Here is a 19,308-nt window from a genome sequence, read left to right on the forward strand (position 1 = left end):
TGACGGTGGATAGGCAATGGCAAACATTCAAAGACCGCATGGATGAACTACAGAATTTGTTCACCCCAGGTTGGCATAAAAATAAAACAAAAAAGGTGACTCAACCGTGGCTAACAAGGGAAATTAGGGATAGCATAAGATCCAAGGAGAGGACATATAAATTGGCCAGAAAAAGCAATAATCCTGAGGATTGGGAGCAGTTTAGGATTCAACAAAGGAGGACAAAGGGATTAATTAAGAAGGGGAAAATAGAATATGAGAGTAAGCTTGCAGGGAACATAAAAACTGACTGTAAAAGCTTTTATACATATGTGAAGAGAAAAAGATTGGTGAAGTCAAGCGTAGGTCCCTTGCAGTCAAAATCAGGGGAATTTATAATGGGGAACAAAGAAATGGCAGACCAACTAAATACATATTTTGGTTCTGTCTTCACAAAGGAGGACACAAATAACCTCCCAGAGATGCCGGGGAACATAGGGTCTGATGAAAGGGAGGAACTGAAAGAAATCAGTATTTGTAGGGAAATGGTGTTAGGGAAATTGATGGGATTGATGGCCGATAAATCCCCAGGGCCTGATAATCTACATGCTAGGGTACTTAAGGGAGTGGCCCTAGAAATAGTAGATGCATTGCTGATCATCTTCCAACATTCGATGGAATCTGGAACAGTACCCATGGATTGGAGGGTAGCTAATGTTACCCCACTATTCAAAAAAAGTGGTAGAGAGAAAACGGGGAATTACAGACCGGTAAGCCTGACATCGGTAGTGGGGAAAATGCTAGAGTCCATTATAAAAGATATAATAGCAGAGCACTTGGAAAACAGTGACAGGATCGGACAAAATCAACATGGATTCACAAAAGGTAAATCGTGCTTGACTTGGACCCCAGCTATTCACAATATATATATAAAGGATCTGGACAAGGGAACTAGATGTAATATCTCCAAATTTGCAGATGACACAAAGCTAGGTGGGCATGTGTGCTGTGAGGAGGATGTCGAGAAACTCCAGGATGATTTGAACATGTTGGGTGATTGGGCAGAAACATGGCAGATGCAATATAATGTGGATAAATGTGAGGTTATCCACTTTGGTGGCAAAAACAGGAAGGCAGATTATTATCTAAATGGCAATCGATTGGGAGATGGGGAAGTGAAACGAGACCTGGGTGTCCTTGTGCACCAGTCGCTGAAGGTAAGCATGCAGGTGCAGCAGGCAGTTAAGAAGGCAAATGGTATGTTGGCCTTCGTAGCGAGAGGGTTTGAGTACAGGAACAAGGATGTCTTGCTGCAGTTGTACAGGGCCTTGGTGAGACCACATCTTGAGTATTGTGTGCAGTTTTGGTCGCCTTATTTGAGGAAGGATGTTCTTGCCATGGAAGTTCAGTGAAGATTCATCAGACTGATACCTGGGATGGCAGGAATGACGTATGAGGAGAGATTGGGTCGATTGGACTTGTACTCGCTGGAGTTTAGAAGAATGAGAGGGGATCTCATTGAAACTTATAAAATTCTGACAGGACTGGACAGACTAGATGCAGGAAGAATGTTCCCGATGGTCGGGGAGTCCAGAGCCAGGGGACACAGTCTAAGGATAAAGGGTAGGCCATTTAGGACAGAAATGAGGAGGAATTTCTTCACCCAGAGAGTGGTGAACCTGTGGAACTCTCTACCACAGAAGGCGCGTGGAGGCCAGTTCATTAAATATATTCAAGAAGGAGTTGGATATATTTCTTAAGGCTAAAGGGATCAAGGGGTATGGGGAGAAAGCAGGGACCGGTACTGAATTTGGATGATCAGCCATGATCGCATTGAATGGCGGAGCAGGCTCGAGGGGCCGAATGGCCTACTCCTGCTCCTATCTTCTATGTATTTATTTAATTTCTCTTCTATTTCCTCATTCCCCATTATAAATTCTCCCGTCTCTGACTGTAAAGGACCTACATTTACCTTCGCCAGTCTTTTCCTTTTCACATACCTATTGAAGCTTTTACAATCCGTTTTTATATTTTTCGCTAGTTTGTGCTCATATTCCATTTTCCCTTTCATCATCAATTTCTTGGTCCCCCTTTGCTGATTTCTAAAAAGATCCCAATCCTCAGGCTGACTGCTTTTTCTGGCAAATTTATATGCTTCCTCCTTTGACTTAATACTAGCTTTAATTTCTTTTGTTAACCATGGTTGGATCACTTTTCCTTTTGGATTTTTATGCCCTAGAGGAATATATGTTTGTTGCAAATTATGCATTATTTCCTTGAATGTTAGCCATTGTATGTCCACCTTCATACCTTTTAGTGTAGTCTCCCAATCTACCATGGTCAACTTGTCCCTCATACCCTTGTAGTTTCCTCTGTTTAGATTGAAGACCTTAGTTTCAGATTGGACTACATCACTCTCAAACTAAATGTAAAATTCAAACATATTATGGTCACTTGAAGGTTTTCTTTTGGATCAGTTGTCTGTCTGACACACATGGAAAACTATCAATTTATTGAAGAGTCTCCAATTCAATCCACACATACCTCAAAGGTTCTGTTTGTCCAACATGGTGTGCATTCTCTCGCCAGAGGGACACATGCTACTAGCCAAGCCCAGACAGCTTGGCTGCAGGTTGGCAGAGCCAAGGTTTAGGAACCCAAGGTTTAGGAACCCAAGGTGTGCACAGGAAGACTGCTGGAGTTCACCCAGTTAGAACTATGCAGTTTAGCTAGAACTTAGACTTACTGGCTTGTTTAGCGAGGACCACCCTACCGATAGCGGCATTGGCTCACAGTGTTACCTGGAGCTGAGAGGAGGCAATCCCAGCCTCCAGGTTCTGTTAGTGAGCCAGGCCGGCTGGTCAGTCGGTGAGCGATGCCTGTAGTTCTGCAGACCAACTGGTTCAGGTATCGGTTACCGATTCTCCCATGGGCTGGCTTCAAGGCTTCCATCGCCAAGAGTGTCATTTTGAAGCCACCTGGACCCTAAAAGGACCCAATTTACAACAACAACGTGTATTTATATAGCCCCTTTAACGTAGTAAACCGTCCCAAGGCGCTTCACAGGAGTATTATAAGACAAAAAAATTTGACACCGAGCCACATAAGGAAAAATTAGAGCAGATGACCAAAAGCTTGGTCAAAGAGATAGGTTTTAAGGAGCATCTTAAGAGAGGTGGAGAGATGGAGAGGTTCAGGCAGGGAATTCCAGAGCTTAGGGCCGAGGCAACAGAAGGCACGACCACCAATGGTTGAGCGATTATAATCAGGGGTGCTCAAGAGGGCAGAATTAGAGGGGTTGTGGGGGCTGGAGGAAATTACAGAGATAGGGAGGGGCGAGGCCATGGAGGGATTTGAAAACAAGGATGAGAATTTTGAAATCGAGGCGTTGCTTAACCGGGAGCCAATGTAGGTCAGCGAGCACAGGGGTGATGGGTGAACAGGACTTGGTGCAAGTTAGGACACGGGCAGCCGAGTTTTTGATGACCTCAAATTTACGTAGGGTAGAACGTGGGAGGCCAGCCAGGAGTGCGTTGGAATAGTTAAGTCCAGAGGTAACAAAGGCACGGATGAGGGTTTCAGCAGCGGATGAGCTGAGGCAAGGGCAGAGACGGGCGATGTTACGGAGGTGGAAATATGCGGTCTTAGTTCTGCCACGGGTATGTAGTTGGAAACTCATTTCAGGGTCAAATATGACACCAAGGTTGCGAACAGTGTGGTTCAGCCTCAGACAGATATTAGGGAGAGGGATGGAGTCCATGGTTAGGGAACTGAGTTTGTGGCAGGGACCAAAAACAATGGCTTCGGTCTTCCCAATATTTAATTGGAGAAAATTTCTGCTCGTCCAGAACTGGATGTCGGACAAGTAGCCTGACAATTTAGAGACCGTGGAGGGGTCGAGAGAAGTGGTGAGGTAGAGCTGGGGGTCGTCAGCGTACATGTGGAAACTGACGCTGTGTTTTTGGATGATGTCGCCAGGAAGCAGCGTGTAGATGAGAAATAGGAGAGGGCCAAGGATAGGTCCTTGGGGGACACCAGAGGTAAGGGTGCAGGAACGGGAAGAGAAGCCATTGCAGGTGATTCTCTGGCTACGATTAGATAGATAAGAATGGAACCAGGCGAGTGCAGCCCCACCCAGCTGGACGACGTTGGAGGAGGATGGAGTGGTCAACCATGTCAAAGGCTGCAGACAAGAGGGGAGGGGGAAGAGTGGGAGAGCAACAGTGGTAGGGTTTTCGATAGTTAGCGGAGCGGACAGGCGTTTCTGCGGCTGCAGTGATTCCAGGATCGTATGTTGCCTCTCTGGTGCCAGGGTTAAGGATGTCACCAAGCGGCTGCAGAATATACTGAGGTGGGTAAGGTGAACAGCAGAGTGGTCCATATCGGTACCAACGACATAGGTAGAGAGAGGGATAAGGTCCTGCAGGCAGATTTTAGGGAGCTAGGAAAGAGATTAAAAAGCAGGACCTCAAAGGTAGTTATTTATTTATTTGTTTATGGGATGTGGGCGTTGCTGGCAAGGCCAGCATTTATTGCCCATCCCTAATTACCCTTGAGAAGGTGGTGGTGAGCCGCCTTCTTGAACCGCTGCAGTCCGTGTGGTGAAGGTACTCCCACAGTGCTGTTAGGTAGGGAGTTCCAGGATTTTGACCCAGCGACGATGAAGGATCGGCGATATACTTCTAAGTCAGGATGGTGTGTGACTTGAAGGGGAACTTGGTGGTAAGCTCTGGATTACTCCTGGTGCCACGCGCGAGCGAGTATAGAAATAGGAGGATAGAGCAGATGAATGAGTGGCTGGAGAGATGGTGCAGGAGGGAGGGCTTCAGATTCCTGGGGCATTGGGGTCAGTTCTGGGGAAGGTGGGACCTGTACAGGCCGGATGGGTTGCACCTCAACAGGGAAAGGAACCAATATCCTCGCAGGGAGGTTTGCTAGTGCTGTTGGGGAGGGTTTAAACTAAGTTGGCAGGGGGATGGGCACCAGGATGCAGCATTAGAAAGGAGAAACAAAGGGCACAAAGGATTGGGAGAGACGGATCGCACTAAAGTAAGAAATAGTGAGGTATTAGGTGGGGTCAGACTAAGAGAGAACACAGGATGGTCTAAGATAGGTTTACACTCATGTATGTGAACGCACAAAGTGTAGTAAACAAGGTTGGTGAGCTGCAGGCGCAAATAGCCATATAGGAATATGATGTCGTGGCAATAACGGAGACCTGGCTGAAAAAAGGTCAAGATTTAGTATTAAATATTCCTGGATATAAGGTGTTTAGGAAAGATAGGAGGCGGTGTGGCAGTATTGGTTAAGGAGAATGTTACAGTGCTGGAGAGAGAGGATGTCCTGGAAGGATCAAGGACAGAACCTATATGGCTAGAGTTAAGAAATAATCGAGGTGCCATTACACTACTAGGTGTAGTCTATAGACCACCAACTAGTGGGAAAAATATGGAGGAGCAAATTTGCAGAGAAATTACAGAGAGGTGCAGGAACTATAGAGTAGTGATAATGGGAGACTTCAACTATCCTAATATAGACTGGGGTAGTAATAGTGTAAAGGGCAGAGAGGGGAAAAATTTCTGAAGTGTGTTCAGGAGAACTTTCTTGATCAGTATGTTTCCAGCCCAACGAGGAAGGAGGCTTTGCTGGATCTGGTCCTGGGGAATGAGGTGGGTCAAGTGGAGCAAGTGTCAGTAGGGGAACATTTAGGAAACAGTGATCATAATATCATAAGGTTTAGAATAGCTATGGAAAAGGACAGGGAGTAATCTAGAGTAAAAATACTTAATTGGAGGAAGGCCAATTTCAGTGGGATGAGAATGGAACTGGCCCGGGTGAATTGGAATCAAAGATTGGCAGACAAAACTAATGGAACAATGGGCTGCCTTTAAAGAGGAAATAGTTCGGGTACAGTTGAGGTACATTCCCACTAGGGGGAAAGGCAGGGCAACTAAAGTCAGAGCTCCCTGGATGACAAAATAGAGAGTATGATGAAGTAGAAAAAGAGCGTGGATGACAGATATCAGGTCGAGAATACATCTGAGGTTCAGGCTAAATATAGAAAGTTCAGAGGAGAAGTGAAAAAGAAAATAAGAGGGGCAAAGAGAGGGTGTGAGAATAGAATGGCAGCCAACATAAAGGTAATCCAAATGTCTTCTATAGGTATATAAATAGTAAACGGGTAGTAAGAGGAGGGGTGGGGCCAATTAGGGACCAAAAAGGAGACCTACACATGGAGGCAGAGGGTCTGGCTGAGGTGCTAAATGAGTACTTTGCATCTGTCTTCACCAAGGAAGAAGATGCTGCCATAGACATAGTGAAGGAGGAGGTAGAGGAAATACTGGATGGGATAAAAATTGATAAAGAGGTACTAGAAAGGCTGACTGTACTTAAAGTAGCTAAGTCACCAGGACCAGATGGGATGTATCCTAGGACGCGGAGGGAAGTGAAGGAAGAAATCGCGGAGTTACTGGCAATAATCTTCCAATCCTCCTTAGAAGCTGGGGTGGTGACAGAGGACTGGAGAACTGCAAATGTTACACCCTTGTTCAAAAAAGGGTGTAAAGATAAACCCAGCAACAACTTCTTAGGCAGTCCCTCGGAACCGAAGATGACTTGCTTCCACATTAAAAATGAGTTCGCAAGTGACTGATGAGTCCAATGCGGGACCTACAGTCTGTCACAGGTGGGGCAGACGGTGGTTGAAGGGGCGGGTGGGTGGGGTGCTTGGGTTGACGTGCGCTCCTTGCGCTGCCTGCGCTTGGCTTCCGCTTGCTCCCGGCGAAGAGACTCAAGGTGTTCGGCGCCTCCCCGGATGCTTCTCCTCCACTTTGTACGGTCTTGGGCCAGGGATTCCCAGGTGTCGGTGGGGATGGTACACTTTTTCAAGGAGGCTTTGAGGGTGTCCTTGAAGCGTTTCCTCTGCCCACCTGGGGCTCTCTTGCTGTGTCGGAGCTCCGAGTAGAGCGCTTGTTTTGGGAGTCTCGTATCGGGCATGCGGACAATGTGACCCGTCCATCGGAGCTGATTGAGCATGGTCAAAGCTTCGATGCTGGGGATGTTGGCCTGAGCAAGAACACTGACGTTGGTGCGCCTATCCTGCCAATGGATTGGCAGGATCTTGTGGAGACAGCGTTGGTGGTACCTCTCCAGTGCTTTGAGGTGCCCGCTGTACACTACAGGCCAGTCCGTTCAACCTCGGTAGTGTGGAAGCTTTTGGAAACAATAATCAGGGACAAAATTAACAGTCACTTGGACAAGTGTGGATTACTTAAGGAAAGCCAGCATGGATTTGTTAAAGGCAAATCGTGTTTAACTAACTTGATCAAATTTTTTGATGAGGTAACAGAGAGGGTTGATGAGGGCAATGCGGGTGATGTGGTGCACATGGATTTCAAAAAGGCGTTCGACAAAGTGCCACATAATAGGCTTGCCAACGAAGTTGAAGCCCATGGAATAAAAGAGACAGAGGCAGCATGGGTACGAAATTGGCTAAGTGACAGGAAACAGGGAGTAGTGGTGAACGGTTTTTTCTCAGACCGGAGGAAGGTACACAGTGGTGTTTCCCAGGGGTCGGTACTAGGACCACTGCTTTTCTTGATATATATTAATGACTTGGACTTGGGTGTACAGGGCACAATTTCAAAATTTACAGATGACACAAAACTTGGAAGTATAGTGAACAGTGAGGAGGAGAGTGATAGACTTCAAGAGGACATAGACAGGCTGGTGGAATGGGCGGACACGTGGCAGATGAAATTTAACGCAGAAAAATGCAAAGTGATACATTTTGGTAGAAAAAATGAGGGGAAATATAAAGTAAAGGGTACAATCCTAAAGGGGGTGCATGAACAGAGAGACCTGGGGGTATATGTGCACAAATCATTGAAGGTGGCAGGGCAGGTTGAGAACGCGGTTAAAAAAGCTTACAGGATACTGGGCTTCATGAATAGAGCGAGACATTGTAGTACAAAAGCGTGGAAATTATGATGAACCTGTATAAAATACCGGTTCAGCCTCAACTGGAGTATTGTGTCCAATTCTGGGCATCGCACTTTAGGAAGGATGTGAAGGCCTTAGAGAGGGTGCAGAAAATATTTACGAGAATGATTCCAGGGATGAGGGACTTCAGTTACGTGAATAGACTGGAGAAGCTGGGGTTGTTCTCCTTAGAGCAGAGTTGATTAAGGGGAGATTTGAGAGAAGTGTTAAAAATCATGAGGGGTCTGGATAGAGAGAAACTGTTCCCATTGGTGGAAGGGTCGAGAACCAGAGGACACAGATTCAAGGTGACTGGCAGAAGAGCCAAAGGCGACATGAGGAAAAACTTTTTTACTCTGAGTGGTTATGATCTGGAATGCACTGCCTGAAAGGGTGGTGGAGGCAGACTCAATCACTGCTTTCAAAAGGGACTTGGACAAGTACCTGAAGGAAAAAAATTTGCAGGGCTATGGGGGAAAGGGCGGGGGAGTGGGATTAACTGAAGTGCTCTTGCAGAGCCAGCCAGCACGGGCTCGACGGGCCCAATGGCATTCTTCTGTGCTGTAACCATTCTATGATAGGTCAAGGAGGATGAGGAGGGATATCTTACCTCTGTCACAGTCACAAAGGATGTCATTTGTGATGTTGATAGGAGCCGTTTCAGTACTGTGGCAGGGGTGGAAAATTTCCCCCACCTCGAGCTAACAACTGATCAAACCTCCCGTGGATCACAATCAACGTCCCAGGGTGGGGACAGCTATCATAATCTGCAGCACATTTCAATACAGGAATAAAGTTATAGACTTTCCCATTACTGACCGCCTGTAACAGTTATATACTTGCCCATCACTGACCACCTGTCACGGTTATAGGGAGTGGGTGAAGTGTGAGGAATATAGGGAGAGTGTGAAGTGTGAGGGATAGAGGGAGAGTGTGAAGGATATAGGGAGAGTGTGAAGTGTGAGGGATGTAGGGAGCGTGTGAAGGGCGAGGGATATAGGGAGCGTGTGAAGGGTGAGGGATATAGGGAGAGTGTGAAGGATATAGGGAGAGTGTGAAGGGCGAGGGATATAGGGAGAGTGTGAAGGGTGAGGGATCTAGGGAGCGTGTGAAGGGTGAGGGATATCGGGAGCGTGTGAAGGGCGAGAGATATAGGGAGAGTGTGAAGGGTGAGGGATATAGGGAGAGTGTGAAGGGCGAGGGATATAGGGAGAGTGTAAAGGGCGAGGGATATAGGGAGAGTGTGAAGGGCGAGGGATATAGGGAGAGTGTGAAGGGCGAGGGATATAGGGAGAGTGTGAAGGGCGAGGGATATAGGGAGAGTGTGAAGGGCGAGGGATATAGGGAGAGTGTGAAGGGCGAGGGATATAGGGAGAGTGTGAAGGGCGAGGGATATAGGGAGAGTGTGAAGGGCGAGGGATATAGGGAGAGTGTGAAGGGCGAGGGATATAGGGAGAGTGTGAAGGGTGAGGGATATAGGGAGTGTGAAGGGCGAGGGATACAGGGAGAGTGTGAAGGGCGAGGGATACAGGGAGAGTGTGAAGGGCAAGGGATATAGGGAGAGTGTGAAGGGCGAGGGATACAGGGAGAGTGTGAAGGGCAAGGGATATAGGGAGAGTGTGAAGGGTGAGGGATATAGGGAGAGTGTGAAGGGTGAGGGATATAGGGAGAGTGTGAAGGGCGAGGGATATAGGGAGCATGTGAAGGGTGAGGGATATAGGGAGAGTGTGAAGGGTGAAGGATATAGGGAGAGTGTGAAGGATATAGGGAGAGTGTGAAGGGCGAGGGATATAGGGAGAGTGTGAAGGGTGAGGGATCTAGGGAGCGTGTGAAGGGTGAGGGATATAGGGAGCGTGTGAAGGGCGAGAGATATAGGGAGAGTGTGAAGGGTGAGGGATATAGGGAGAGTGTGAAGGGCGAGGGATATCGGGAGAGTGTAAAGGGCGAGGGATATAGGGAGAGTGTAAAGGGCGAGGGATATAGGGAGAGTGCGAAGGGCGAGGGATATAGGGAGAGTGTGAAGGGCGAGGGATATAGGGAGAGTGTGAAGGGCGAGGGATATAGGGAGCGTGTGAAGGGTGAGGGATATAGGGAGAGTGTGAAGGGTGAGGGATATAGGGAGAGTGTGAAGGGCGAGGGATATCGGGAGAGTGTAAAGGGCGAGGGATATAGGGAGAGTGTAAAGGGCGAGGGATATAGGGAGAGTGCGAAGGGCGAGGGATATAGGGAGAGTGTGAAGGGCGAGGGATATAGGGAGAGTGTGAAGGGCGAGGGATATAGGGAGCGTGTGAAGGGTGAGGGATATAGGGAGAGTGTGAAGGGTGAAGGATATAGGGAGAGTGTGAAGGATATAGGGAGAGTGTGAAGGGCGAGGGATATAGGGAGAGTGTGAAGGGTGAGGGATCTAGGGAGCGTGTGAAGGGTGAGGGATATAGGGAGCGTGTGAAGGGCGAGAGATATAGGGAGAGTGTGAAGGGTGAGGGATATAGGGAGAGTGTGAAGGGCGAGGGATATCGGGAGAGTGTAAAGGGCGAGGGATATAGGGAGAGTGTAAAGGGCGAGGGATATAGGGAGAGTGCGAAGGGCGAGGGATATAGGGAGAGTGTGAAGGGCGAGGGATATAGGGAGAGTGTGAAGGGCGAGGGATATAGGGAGCGTGTGAAGGGTGAGGGATATAGGGAGAGTGTGAAGGGTGAGGGATATAGGGAGAGTGTGAAGGGCGAGGGATATCGGGAGAGTGTGAAGGGCGAGGGATATAGGGAGAGTGTAAAGGGCGAGGGATATAGGGAGAGTGCGAAGGGCGAGGGATATAGGGAGAGTGTGAAGGGCGAGGGATATAGGGAGAGTGTGAAGGGCGAGGGATATAGGGAGCGTGTGAAGGGTGAGGGATATAGGGAGAGTGTGAAGGGTGAGGGATATAGGGAGAGTGTGAAGGGTGAGGGATATAGGGAGAGTGTGAAGGGTGAGGGATATCGGGAGAGTGTGAAGGGTGAGGGATATAGGGAGAGTGTGAAGTGTGAGGGATATAGGGAGAGTGTGAAGGGCGAGGGATATAGGGAGAGTGTGAAGGGCGAGGGATATAGGGAGAGTGTGAAGGGTGAGGGATATAGGGAGCGTGTGAAGGGTGAGGGATATAGGGAGAGTGTGAAGGGCGAGGGATATAGGGAGAGTGTGAAGGGCGAGGGATATAGGGAGAGTGTGAAGGGCGAGGGATATAGGGAGCGTGTGAAGGGTGAGGGATATAGGGAGAGTGTGAAGGGCGAGGGATATAGGGAGAGTGTGAAGGGTGAGGGATATAGGGAGAGTGTGAAGTGTGAGGGATATAGGGAGAGTGTGAAGGGCGAGGGATATAGGGAGTGTGAAGGGCGAGGGATATAGGGAGTGTGAAGGGCGAGGGATATAGGGAGAGTGTGAAGTGTGAGGGATATAGGGAGATTGTGAAGGGCGAGGGATATAGGGAGAGTGTGAAGGGCGAGGGATATAGGGAGTGTGTGAAGGGTGAGGGATATAGGGAGCGTGTGAAGGGTGAGGGATATAGGGAGAGTGTGAAGGGCGAGGGATATAGGGAGCGTGTGAAGGGCGAGGGATATAGGGAGAGTGTGACGGGTGAGGGATATAGGGAGAGTGTGAAGGGTGAGGGATATAGGGAGAGTGTGAAGGGCGAGGGATACAGGGAGAGTGTGAAGGGCAAGGGATATAGGGAGAGTGTGAAGGGTGAGGGATATAGGGAGAGTGTGAAGGGCGAGGGATATAGGGAGCAGAAAGTCACAGCTACCCCTCGGCGAGAATATCGGAAATACACAGGGTGGCTTTCATGTTTAATCTCCTACTACTTATAGTATTTACAGCACAGAAACAGGCCATTTGGCCCATGGTCTATGCTGGTGTTTATGCTCCACACGAGCCTCCTCCTATCTTACTTCACCTCATCCTATCTGCATATCCTTCTATTCCTTTCTCCCCGAGACCACACCTGGAATATTGTGCACAGTTTTGATCTCCTTATCTAAGGAAGGATATACTTGCCTTGGAGGCGGTGCAACAAAGGTTCACTAGATTGATTCCTGGGATGAGAGGGCTGTCCTGTGATGAGAGATTGTGTAGAATGGGATGATACTCTCGAGTTTAGAAGAATGAGAGGTGATCTCATTGAAACATACAAGATTCTGAAGAGGATTGACAGGGTAGATGCCGAGAGGTTGTTTCCCCTGGCTGGAGTGTCTAGAACTAGGGGGCATCGTGTCAGGGTAAGGGGTCGGCCATTTAAGACTGAGATGAGGAGGAATTTCTTCACTCAGAGGGTGGTGAATCTTTGGAATTCTCTGCCCCAGAGGGCTGTGAATGCTGAGTCTTTGAGTATATTCAAGAGAGAAATCGATAGATTTTTGGGCACTAAGGGAATCAAGGGATATGGGGTTGGAGCAGGAAAGTGGAGATGAGGTAGAAGATCAGCCATGATCTTATTGAATGGCGGAGCAGGCTCGAGGGGCCGAATGGTCTACTCCTGCTCCTATTTCTTATGTTCTTAGGTAAGGAGACCAAAACTGTACACAATACTCCAGGTGTGCGCGCACCAGGGCCCGATATAATTGCACTAAGACGTCTTTACTCTTATACTCAAATCCTCTTGTAATAAAGGCCAACCTACCATTTGCTTTCCTAATCGCTTGCTGTACCTGCATGTTAACTTTCAGTGATTCGTGTACAAGGACACCCAGGTCCCTCTGAACACCAACATTTCCCAATCTCTCACCATTTAAAAAATACTCTGCTTTTCTATTTTTCCAAACAAAGTGGATGACTTCACATTTCTCCACATTATATTCCATTTAGAAAGTGATGCCTCTACATTTCTTTAAAACACTCACCGGTCTTAGTGAGGACATTAACCGCCATTGTTGTGAAGTCCTTTATGCAGGCGGCCTGTGTCTGGGCCTCTGGTGGAACTTCGTAGCTACTCAGTCCAGTCACGCTGTTTACATACACCATCCTCCCCTGGGATCCATCAAAGTACTGTAGCCAGTCGGAAGCAAAACTTTTCAATGCATCACTCTGACCTTTACAGGTCTCTATACAACTTGCTGGTAACTGTCCATCAAGTATTGATTTAGTGTGAACATAAACAGGGTTTGGCTCCTTCCGCATAGCCACAGAATCTTCCAAAGGGTTCAAGTTCCCCTCATTTGCTCTGTCACTTTGGGATTGGTCCCCAACATTGAGCTCAGACTGAGGAATAGTTCCATTTCCTGTCCTTTCATCTGTGGCAGTGCAACACAAGTTATCTGAACAAGTCTCCCCGTTAACCATACCATGGACACTTTCTATTGCTGCGCCTCTGCTGCTTGCCTGCCATTCCTCTCCCGTCACCTTCTCTCCAAGGGCACAGTGTTGAGAGATCACCCGAGCTGCTGAGCACACTGGCTCGAGAGATGCACATTTTACAGACTCCTTTTTGGGCTGCAGGAGGCCCTCGTGACTCTGGCGAAGTTGGCATGGGTCTGCAGAACTCTCCACTTTGGACCCCCCACCCTTCTCTTCAGTAGGCTGTCCTTTTTTAAGGTCCTTTAATCTGGACAACTTTGCAGCCAGGGTTCTTGGAGGCTCCTTATCAAATGGAAAGGTTTTCTTGGCTTGTGAATAACCAGGCCACGCAATCAGACTGGCCCGTGCTTTGACCACACGACTAGCTGCCGAGCAAGTTCCATCAGAACACAAACTCCTTAAAAACCCAGCACAATCACACTGGTCACGCCGTAAACTCTCACTTTGGTAACTAGTTGCAGAAACAGCATATTCTGTACCTGGACTCTGGTACGGACTCTCTGCTCCCTTAGTTACTGTCACACTATCTACTGATGGTCTCATGACTGGATCACCAGCACTGTGCTGAATGGTCTCACTGTCTTGAGAGGAGCCTCCTCTGTCCTGCTCATCAAAGATCTTCCCATAGTTTCTCCTAAATACATCCAGCGAACCAGTTATTAGAGACATGCTCAGTTTCCTGTGGAATCTTGCCTGACAACTGACAGGTTCACAATTGGCAAGATTTCTATACTCCGAATCGGCGAGATCTTTTAGTAAATTAAACTTCCCAGATGTTGGTACTGATTCAGCAGAGCTCCCAGAATGATTACGGTACTGACAGGTACCCTGAATTCCCCGGCAGTCAGTCACAGACCCTCGGGGAAGAGCGTTTCCACATTCCCTGGCTACATTCGAGAGTGTTCTGTCACCAGACATGAGCTGTCCATCTCCCTTCCTCGTTCGCACATTAAGAATATCCCAGGCACTCACTGGGCCAGGATGACAGACGGTGCCCCAGTCTGAAGGGTTTCCACTTTCAGTATCTGGGCCTTTCATTTTCCTGGGGACAACGTGGGTTATGAGACCCGTGATACCCAGTTCCACCCCCACTGCCTGCACCCCCTCTCCTACCCGCTCCCCCTCCCCTGCCTGCTCCTCCCTCTCCCGCACCCTCTGAACCTCGCCATCGCCCACCCCTGCCTGCTCCCCCTCTTGTGATGAACTCTCGGTGCTGGACATGGTCTCGCTCTCATACGCAGCTGCGAGCTGGCAAATTGCGTCTCCCCCTGCGCCCGCACTGACTGTGCCGGGTTGTGCCAGCTCAGTGAGTTGTGTCTCAGGGCTGGCAGACGTACTCAGGTCCCTGAGGGAGGTGCTTCCCTCCTCTTCCCACGGGGACTTGCCACAAGCAGCTGCCTCCTGACCAGCAGAACGAAGGCTCTGCCTTGGGGCTTCTGTGGAGGGGAGGCCACACTCTCCAGGGTGCAAGGCTGGCTCTGCTGGATGGTCATCCTCATCACAAGACACCCAGACCTTCCCAACTGTAGCCTCCCCCCTAGAGAAAGCATCACTGGGCTCAGTGTCTGCCTCCTGCCCAGGGGTCTCTGGGCCTACAGTCTGCCGGTGCACAGACTTGGACTGTACTGCTGCCCTTTCGTGCGAGAGACCGAGGCCTGTGCTGACAGCAGCCAGCCGGGCGGGTCCCTGCTCCTCTGTGGGCTCCACCAGCAGCTGTTCCCGCAGCAAGAAGGCCCGGACTCCCTCCTCCAGGCAACTCAGTAGCTGGTCCCAGGCGGTGAACTCCAGCAGTGTGCGGCCTGTCTCCCAGCAGGCATCATACTGGTCATGATCGCAGCCGATGTTGATGATATAGACGGGGTGAAGGTTGGGGCCTGCCTGGGGCCCGGTGCCAGGCACTGGTCTACAGATCAGGCTGTGCCGCCTGAGCAGCGAGTCCAGCTGCTTGTGGATGCGGGTTTTCAGCACCAGCCGCCCGTTGACGAACACCAGCCGCTGGGCCTTGCTGTGGTGGCCCTGGCGGCTGATGAAGCCGCTCAGCTGGAAGCTGTCGCTCGAGTGCTGGACGCGGCCCAGTGCTGCCGCCATCTTCGGGCCGTAGATCTGGGCGAAGCGGGCCTGCAGGCCGCTGGCTTTGGGCAGCCTCACCACCAGCGAGCCTCCGGCCGCAGCGGAGGCCTCATCCCGCACGGTGAAGGAGACGCCTGGGTGCAGAAGACTGAGGGCCTGGACACAGCGCCGGATCTGTTCCCATTCCAGGGGCCGGCCCAGGCGGCGCCGCCTCACCGGCAGCCGGTAAAAGAGGTTGCAGATGGTGACGGTGGTGCCGGGGCTGGGCCTTGCCGTCTCAGCCTCGTACACTGGCCGGGCCTGCCCATTGCGGAATAATTTGACCCAGGTCCGGCCGGAGCCACGCTGCGGCCTGCTCACTATCTCCAGCAGGCCTGAGAGGTGTGCAATACTGGCCAGTGCCTCGCCGCGACCCCCAGGCCCAGGCAGAGGCCCGTCCCCCTCCCCCGGCCTAGCACTCTCCCCAGGCCCAGGCCCCTCTCCTGCCCCCGGCGTAGCACTCTCCCCAGGCCCCTCTCCAGGCCTAGGACTCTCCCCAGGCCCAGGCCCCTCTCCAGGCCTAGCACTCTCCCCAAGCCCAGCTCCAGGCCTAGCACTCTCCCCAGGCCCAGGCCCCTCTCCTGCTCCCGGCCTAGGACTCTCCCCAGGCCCGTCCCCCTCTCCAGGCCTAGGACTCTCCCCAGGCCTAGCACTCTCCCCAGGCCCAGGCCCCTCTCCAGGCCTAGGACTCTCCCCAGGCCCGTCCCCCTCTCCAGGCCTAGGACTCTCCCCAGGCCTAGCACTCTCCCCAGGCCCAGGCCCCTCTCCAGGCCTAGGACTCTCCCCAGGCCTAGCACTCTCCCCAGGCCCAGGCCCCTCTCCAGGCCTAGCACTCTCCCCAGGCCCAGGCCCCTCTCCAGGCCTAGGACTCTCCCCAGGCCTAGCACTCTCCCCAGGCCCAGGCCCCTCTCCAGGCCTAGCACTCTCCCCAGGCCCAGGCCCCTCTCCAGGCCTAGGACTCTCCCCAGGCCTAGCACTCTCCCCAGGCCCAGGCCCCTCTCCAGGCCTAGGACTCTCCCCAGGCCCGTCCCCCTCTCCAGGCCTAGGACTAGCCCCAGGCCTAGCACTCTCCCCAGGCCCAGGCCCCTCTCCAGGCCTAGCACTCTCCCCAGGCCCCTCCCCCGGGCCGCGGCTGCTGTGGTAGCGCGTGCCCGCCAGCTCCAGGGACGCGCGCTCCAGCCCCGCGCCGTTGTCCGCCACCTGCACGCGCCCGGCCTGCGCGTCCACGCGAGCCGCCGCGCAGCCGCAGCCCGCCGCCAGGCTGTTGAGCAGCAGCTCCTCCAGGCACCGGGCCAGCGAGGGCACCGCCACCCCCGAGCGCAGCCCGGCCTGCGCCGTCTCCGGCAGCACCCGCAGCCTGCGCTGGGCTCCGGCCCCGGCCGCCTCCCTCATCCCACGCCTGTCCCGCGGCTCGCTCTCCGCCTGCCCGCTAGGCCCCGTTGCTATGGAGACGGGAACCGCCTCCACCCGGGGCATGCGCACCACGGATTCCCCGCCCGCGGCATTGTGGGAAATGTAGTTCCCGCGCCACCAACTTCCGGGTATTCTGTGCCTGGGCGACAGGGGCGACTACAATCTAGTTTACTGCACTCGCTGCTCACCATGTGGTCTCCTCTACATTGGGGAGACCAAACGCAGATTGGGTGACCGCTTTGCGGAACACCTCCGTTCAGTCTGTAAGGGTGACCCCGAGCTTCCGGTCACCTGTCACTTCAATTCACTGCCACACCTCTTCTAGGAATGCCTACCTTGAAGAAGTTCTGCTCTTCTCTTCGACGGGATCTCCGTTTGGCTCTTCAACCTTGTTCGCAGCCCTGCCTCCGATCTATCTTTTCTTTCCAGTTTTGAAGAAGGGTTCGACCCGAAACGTCAACTCAAATTTCTGTCCACGGATGTTGCCTGACCTGCTGAGTTTTTCCAGCATTTTCTGTTGTTATTTCAATTTACCGCCCCATTCCCACTCGGACCTCACCCTCCTCGGCCTCTTGCATTGTTCCACAGAAGCTCAGCGTAAGCTCGAGGAACAGCACCTCATCTTCCGATTAGGCACTTTGCAGCCTTCCGGACTCAACATCAAGTTCAACAATTTCAGATCATAACCTCGGCCCCCATTACATTTTTACTTATATTTTGTATCCACACCTTTGTTTTGGCCTTTCCCCCCCCCCCTCTTTTTCTCTCTCCCACATGGCAGCTGTCTCCCATTCTGCCAGCGCATTTCACACCTAATCTAGAGCCGTCTTTTGTCTCCACTAGTCCTATCACCATCTCGTCTCGTTTTGAATACCTCTTAATGTCTCTTCACTTCTCTTTTGTTCTCTCCCAGCCCCCATTCTGGCCTTTTAATCTATTTCATTTCCTGTGCTTCTCTAGTCTTGACAACCCGAAACGTTGACTCTATTTTCTCTCCACGGATGTTGCCTGGCCTGCTGAGTTTTTCCAGCATTTTCTGTTGTTATTTCGGATTTCCAGCATCTGCAGTATTTTGCTATCGTACTTTTGAAGTGGAGTCAATGTTTTAATGTGGGAAATGTGGCAGCCAATTGCGCACAGCAAGCTCCCACAAACAGCAATGTGATAATGACCAGATAAACTGTTTTTGTTATGTTGATTAAGGGATAAATATTGTCCAGAACACCGGGAGAACTCCCCTGCTCTTCTTCGAAATAGTGCCGTGGGATCTTTTACGTCCACCTGAGAGCAGACAGGGCCTCGGTTTAACATCTCATCCGAAAGAGGGCACCTCCGACAGTGCAACGTTCCCTCAGCACTGCACTGGAGTATCAGCCTAGATTTATGTGCTCAAGTCTCTGGAGTCTTCTGACTCCGTGGTGAGTGTGCTACCCAATGAGCCACAGCTGACACTGCTAGAATAAACAGTCGGGACTGAGGCCACTACAGAATAAACACCTGGTAGAGGGGCAAGTAACGAATAAACACCCGGGGCTGGGGCAAGTAAAGTATAAACACCCGGGACAGGGGCCACTAAGGAATAAACACCCGGGATATGGGCAACTAAAATATAAACACCCCCGGACAGGGGCCACTAACAACAACAACTTGTTTTATATGGTGCCTTTAATGTAGTAAAATGTCCCAAGGCGCCTGGAAAGCAGTGACAGGATCGGACAAAGTCAACATGGATTTACAAAAGGTAAATCATGCTTGACTAATCTACTGGAATTTTTTGAGGATGTAACTGGTAAAATAGATAAGGGAGAACCAGTGGATGCGGTGTATTTGGACTTTCAGAAGGCTTTCGATAAGGTCCCACATAAGAGATTAGCGTGCAAAATTAAGGCACACGGGATTGGGGGCAAGGTACTGACTTGGATAGAGAACTGGTTGGCGGACAGAAAGCAAAGAGTTGGAATAAACGGGTCGTTTTCCAAGTGGCAGGCAGTGACTAGTGGGCTACCGTAAGGATCGGTCCTAGGACCCCAGCTGTTCACAATATATATTAATTAATGATCTGGACGAGGGAATTGAATGTAATATCTCCAAATTTGCAGATGACACAAAGCTGGGTGGGAGGGTAAGCTGTGAGGAGGATGTTGTGAAACTCCAGTACAATTTGGACAGGTTGGGTGATTGGGCAGAAACATGGCAAATGCACTATAATGTGGATAAATGTGAGGTTATCCACTTTGGTGGCAAAAACAGGAAGGCAGATTATTATTTGAATGGCAATAGATTGGGAGAAGGGGAAGTGCAAAGAGACCTGGGTGTTCTTGTGCAGCAGTCACTGAAGGTAAGCATGCAGGTGCAGCAGGCGGTTAAGAAGGCAAATGGTATGTTGGCCTTCGTAGCAAGAGGGTTCGAGTACAGGAACAAGGATGTCTTGCTACAGTTGTACAGGGCCTTGGTGAGACCGCACCTTGAGTATTGTGTGCAGTTTTGGTCGCCTTATCTGAGGAA

The 19,308-nt window shown here is 50.8% G+C and overlaps 1 protein-coding gene across 5 annotated transcripts in view; it reads right to left on the minus strand.

The window, feature by feature from the left end:
- The window catches only part of mlh3 (mutL homolog 3 (E. coli)), a 147,011-nt gene extending 130,196 nt beyond the window's left edge, over positions 1–16,815 (minus strand). For 2 of the 5 annotated variants that reach the window (XM_086002512.1, XM_086002511.1), the window contains exon 1: positions 12,828–16,804. In XM_086002512.1, the coding sequence (XP_085858638.1) occupies positions 12,828–16,782 (3,955 nt within the window). In that variant the 5' untranslated portion in view covers positions 16,783–16,804. Of the gene's footprint in view, positions 1–8,569; positions 8,727–12,827 lie in introns of all 5 variants that reach the window. The other 3 variants (XR_015080160.1, XM_086002510.1, XM_086002513.1) reach the window with 3 other exon arrangements.
- Between the last annotated feature and the right edge of the window lie 2,493 nt (positions 16,816–19,308).

The sequence above is a fragment of the Somniosus microcephalus genome, chromosome 12, assembly GCF_052327205.1.
Source record: "Somniosus microcephalus isolate GS21.2 chromosome 12, FLI_Smic_1.0, whole genome shotgun sequence".
Taxonomy (NCBI): Eukaryota; Metazoa; Chordata; class Chondrichthyes; order Squaliformes; family Somniosidae; genus Somniosus; species Somniosus microcephalus.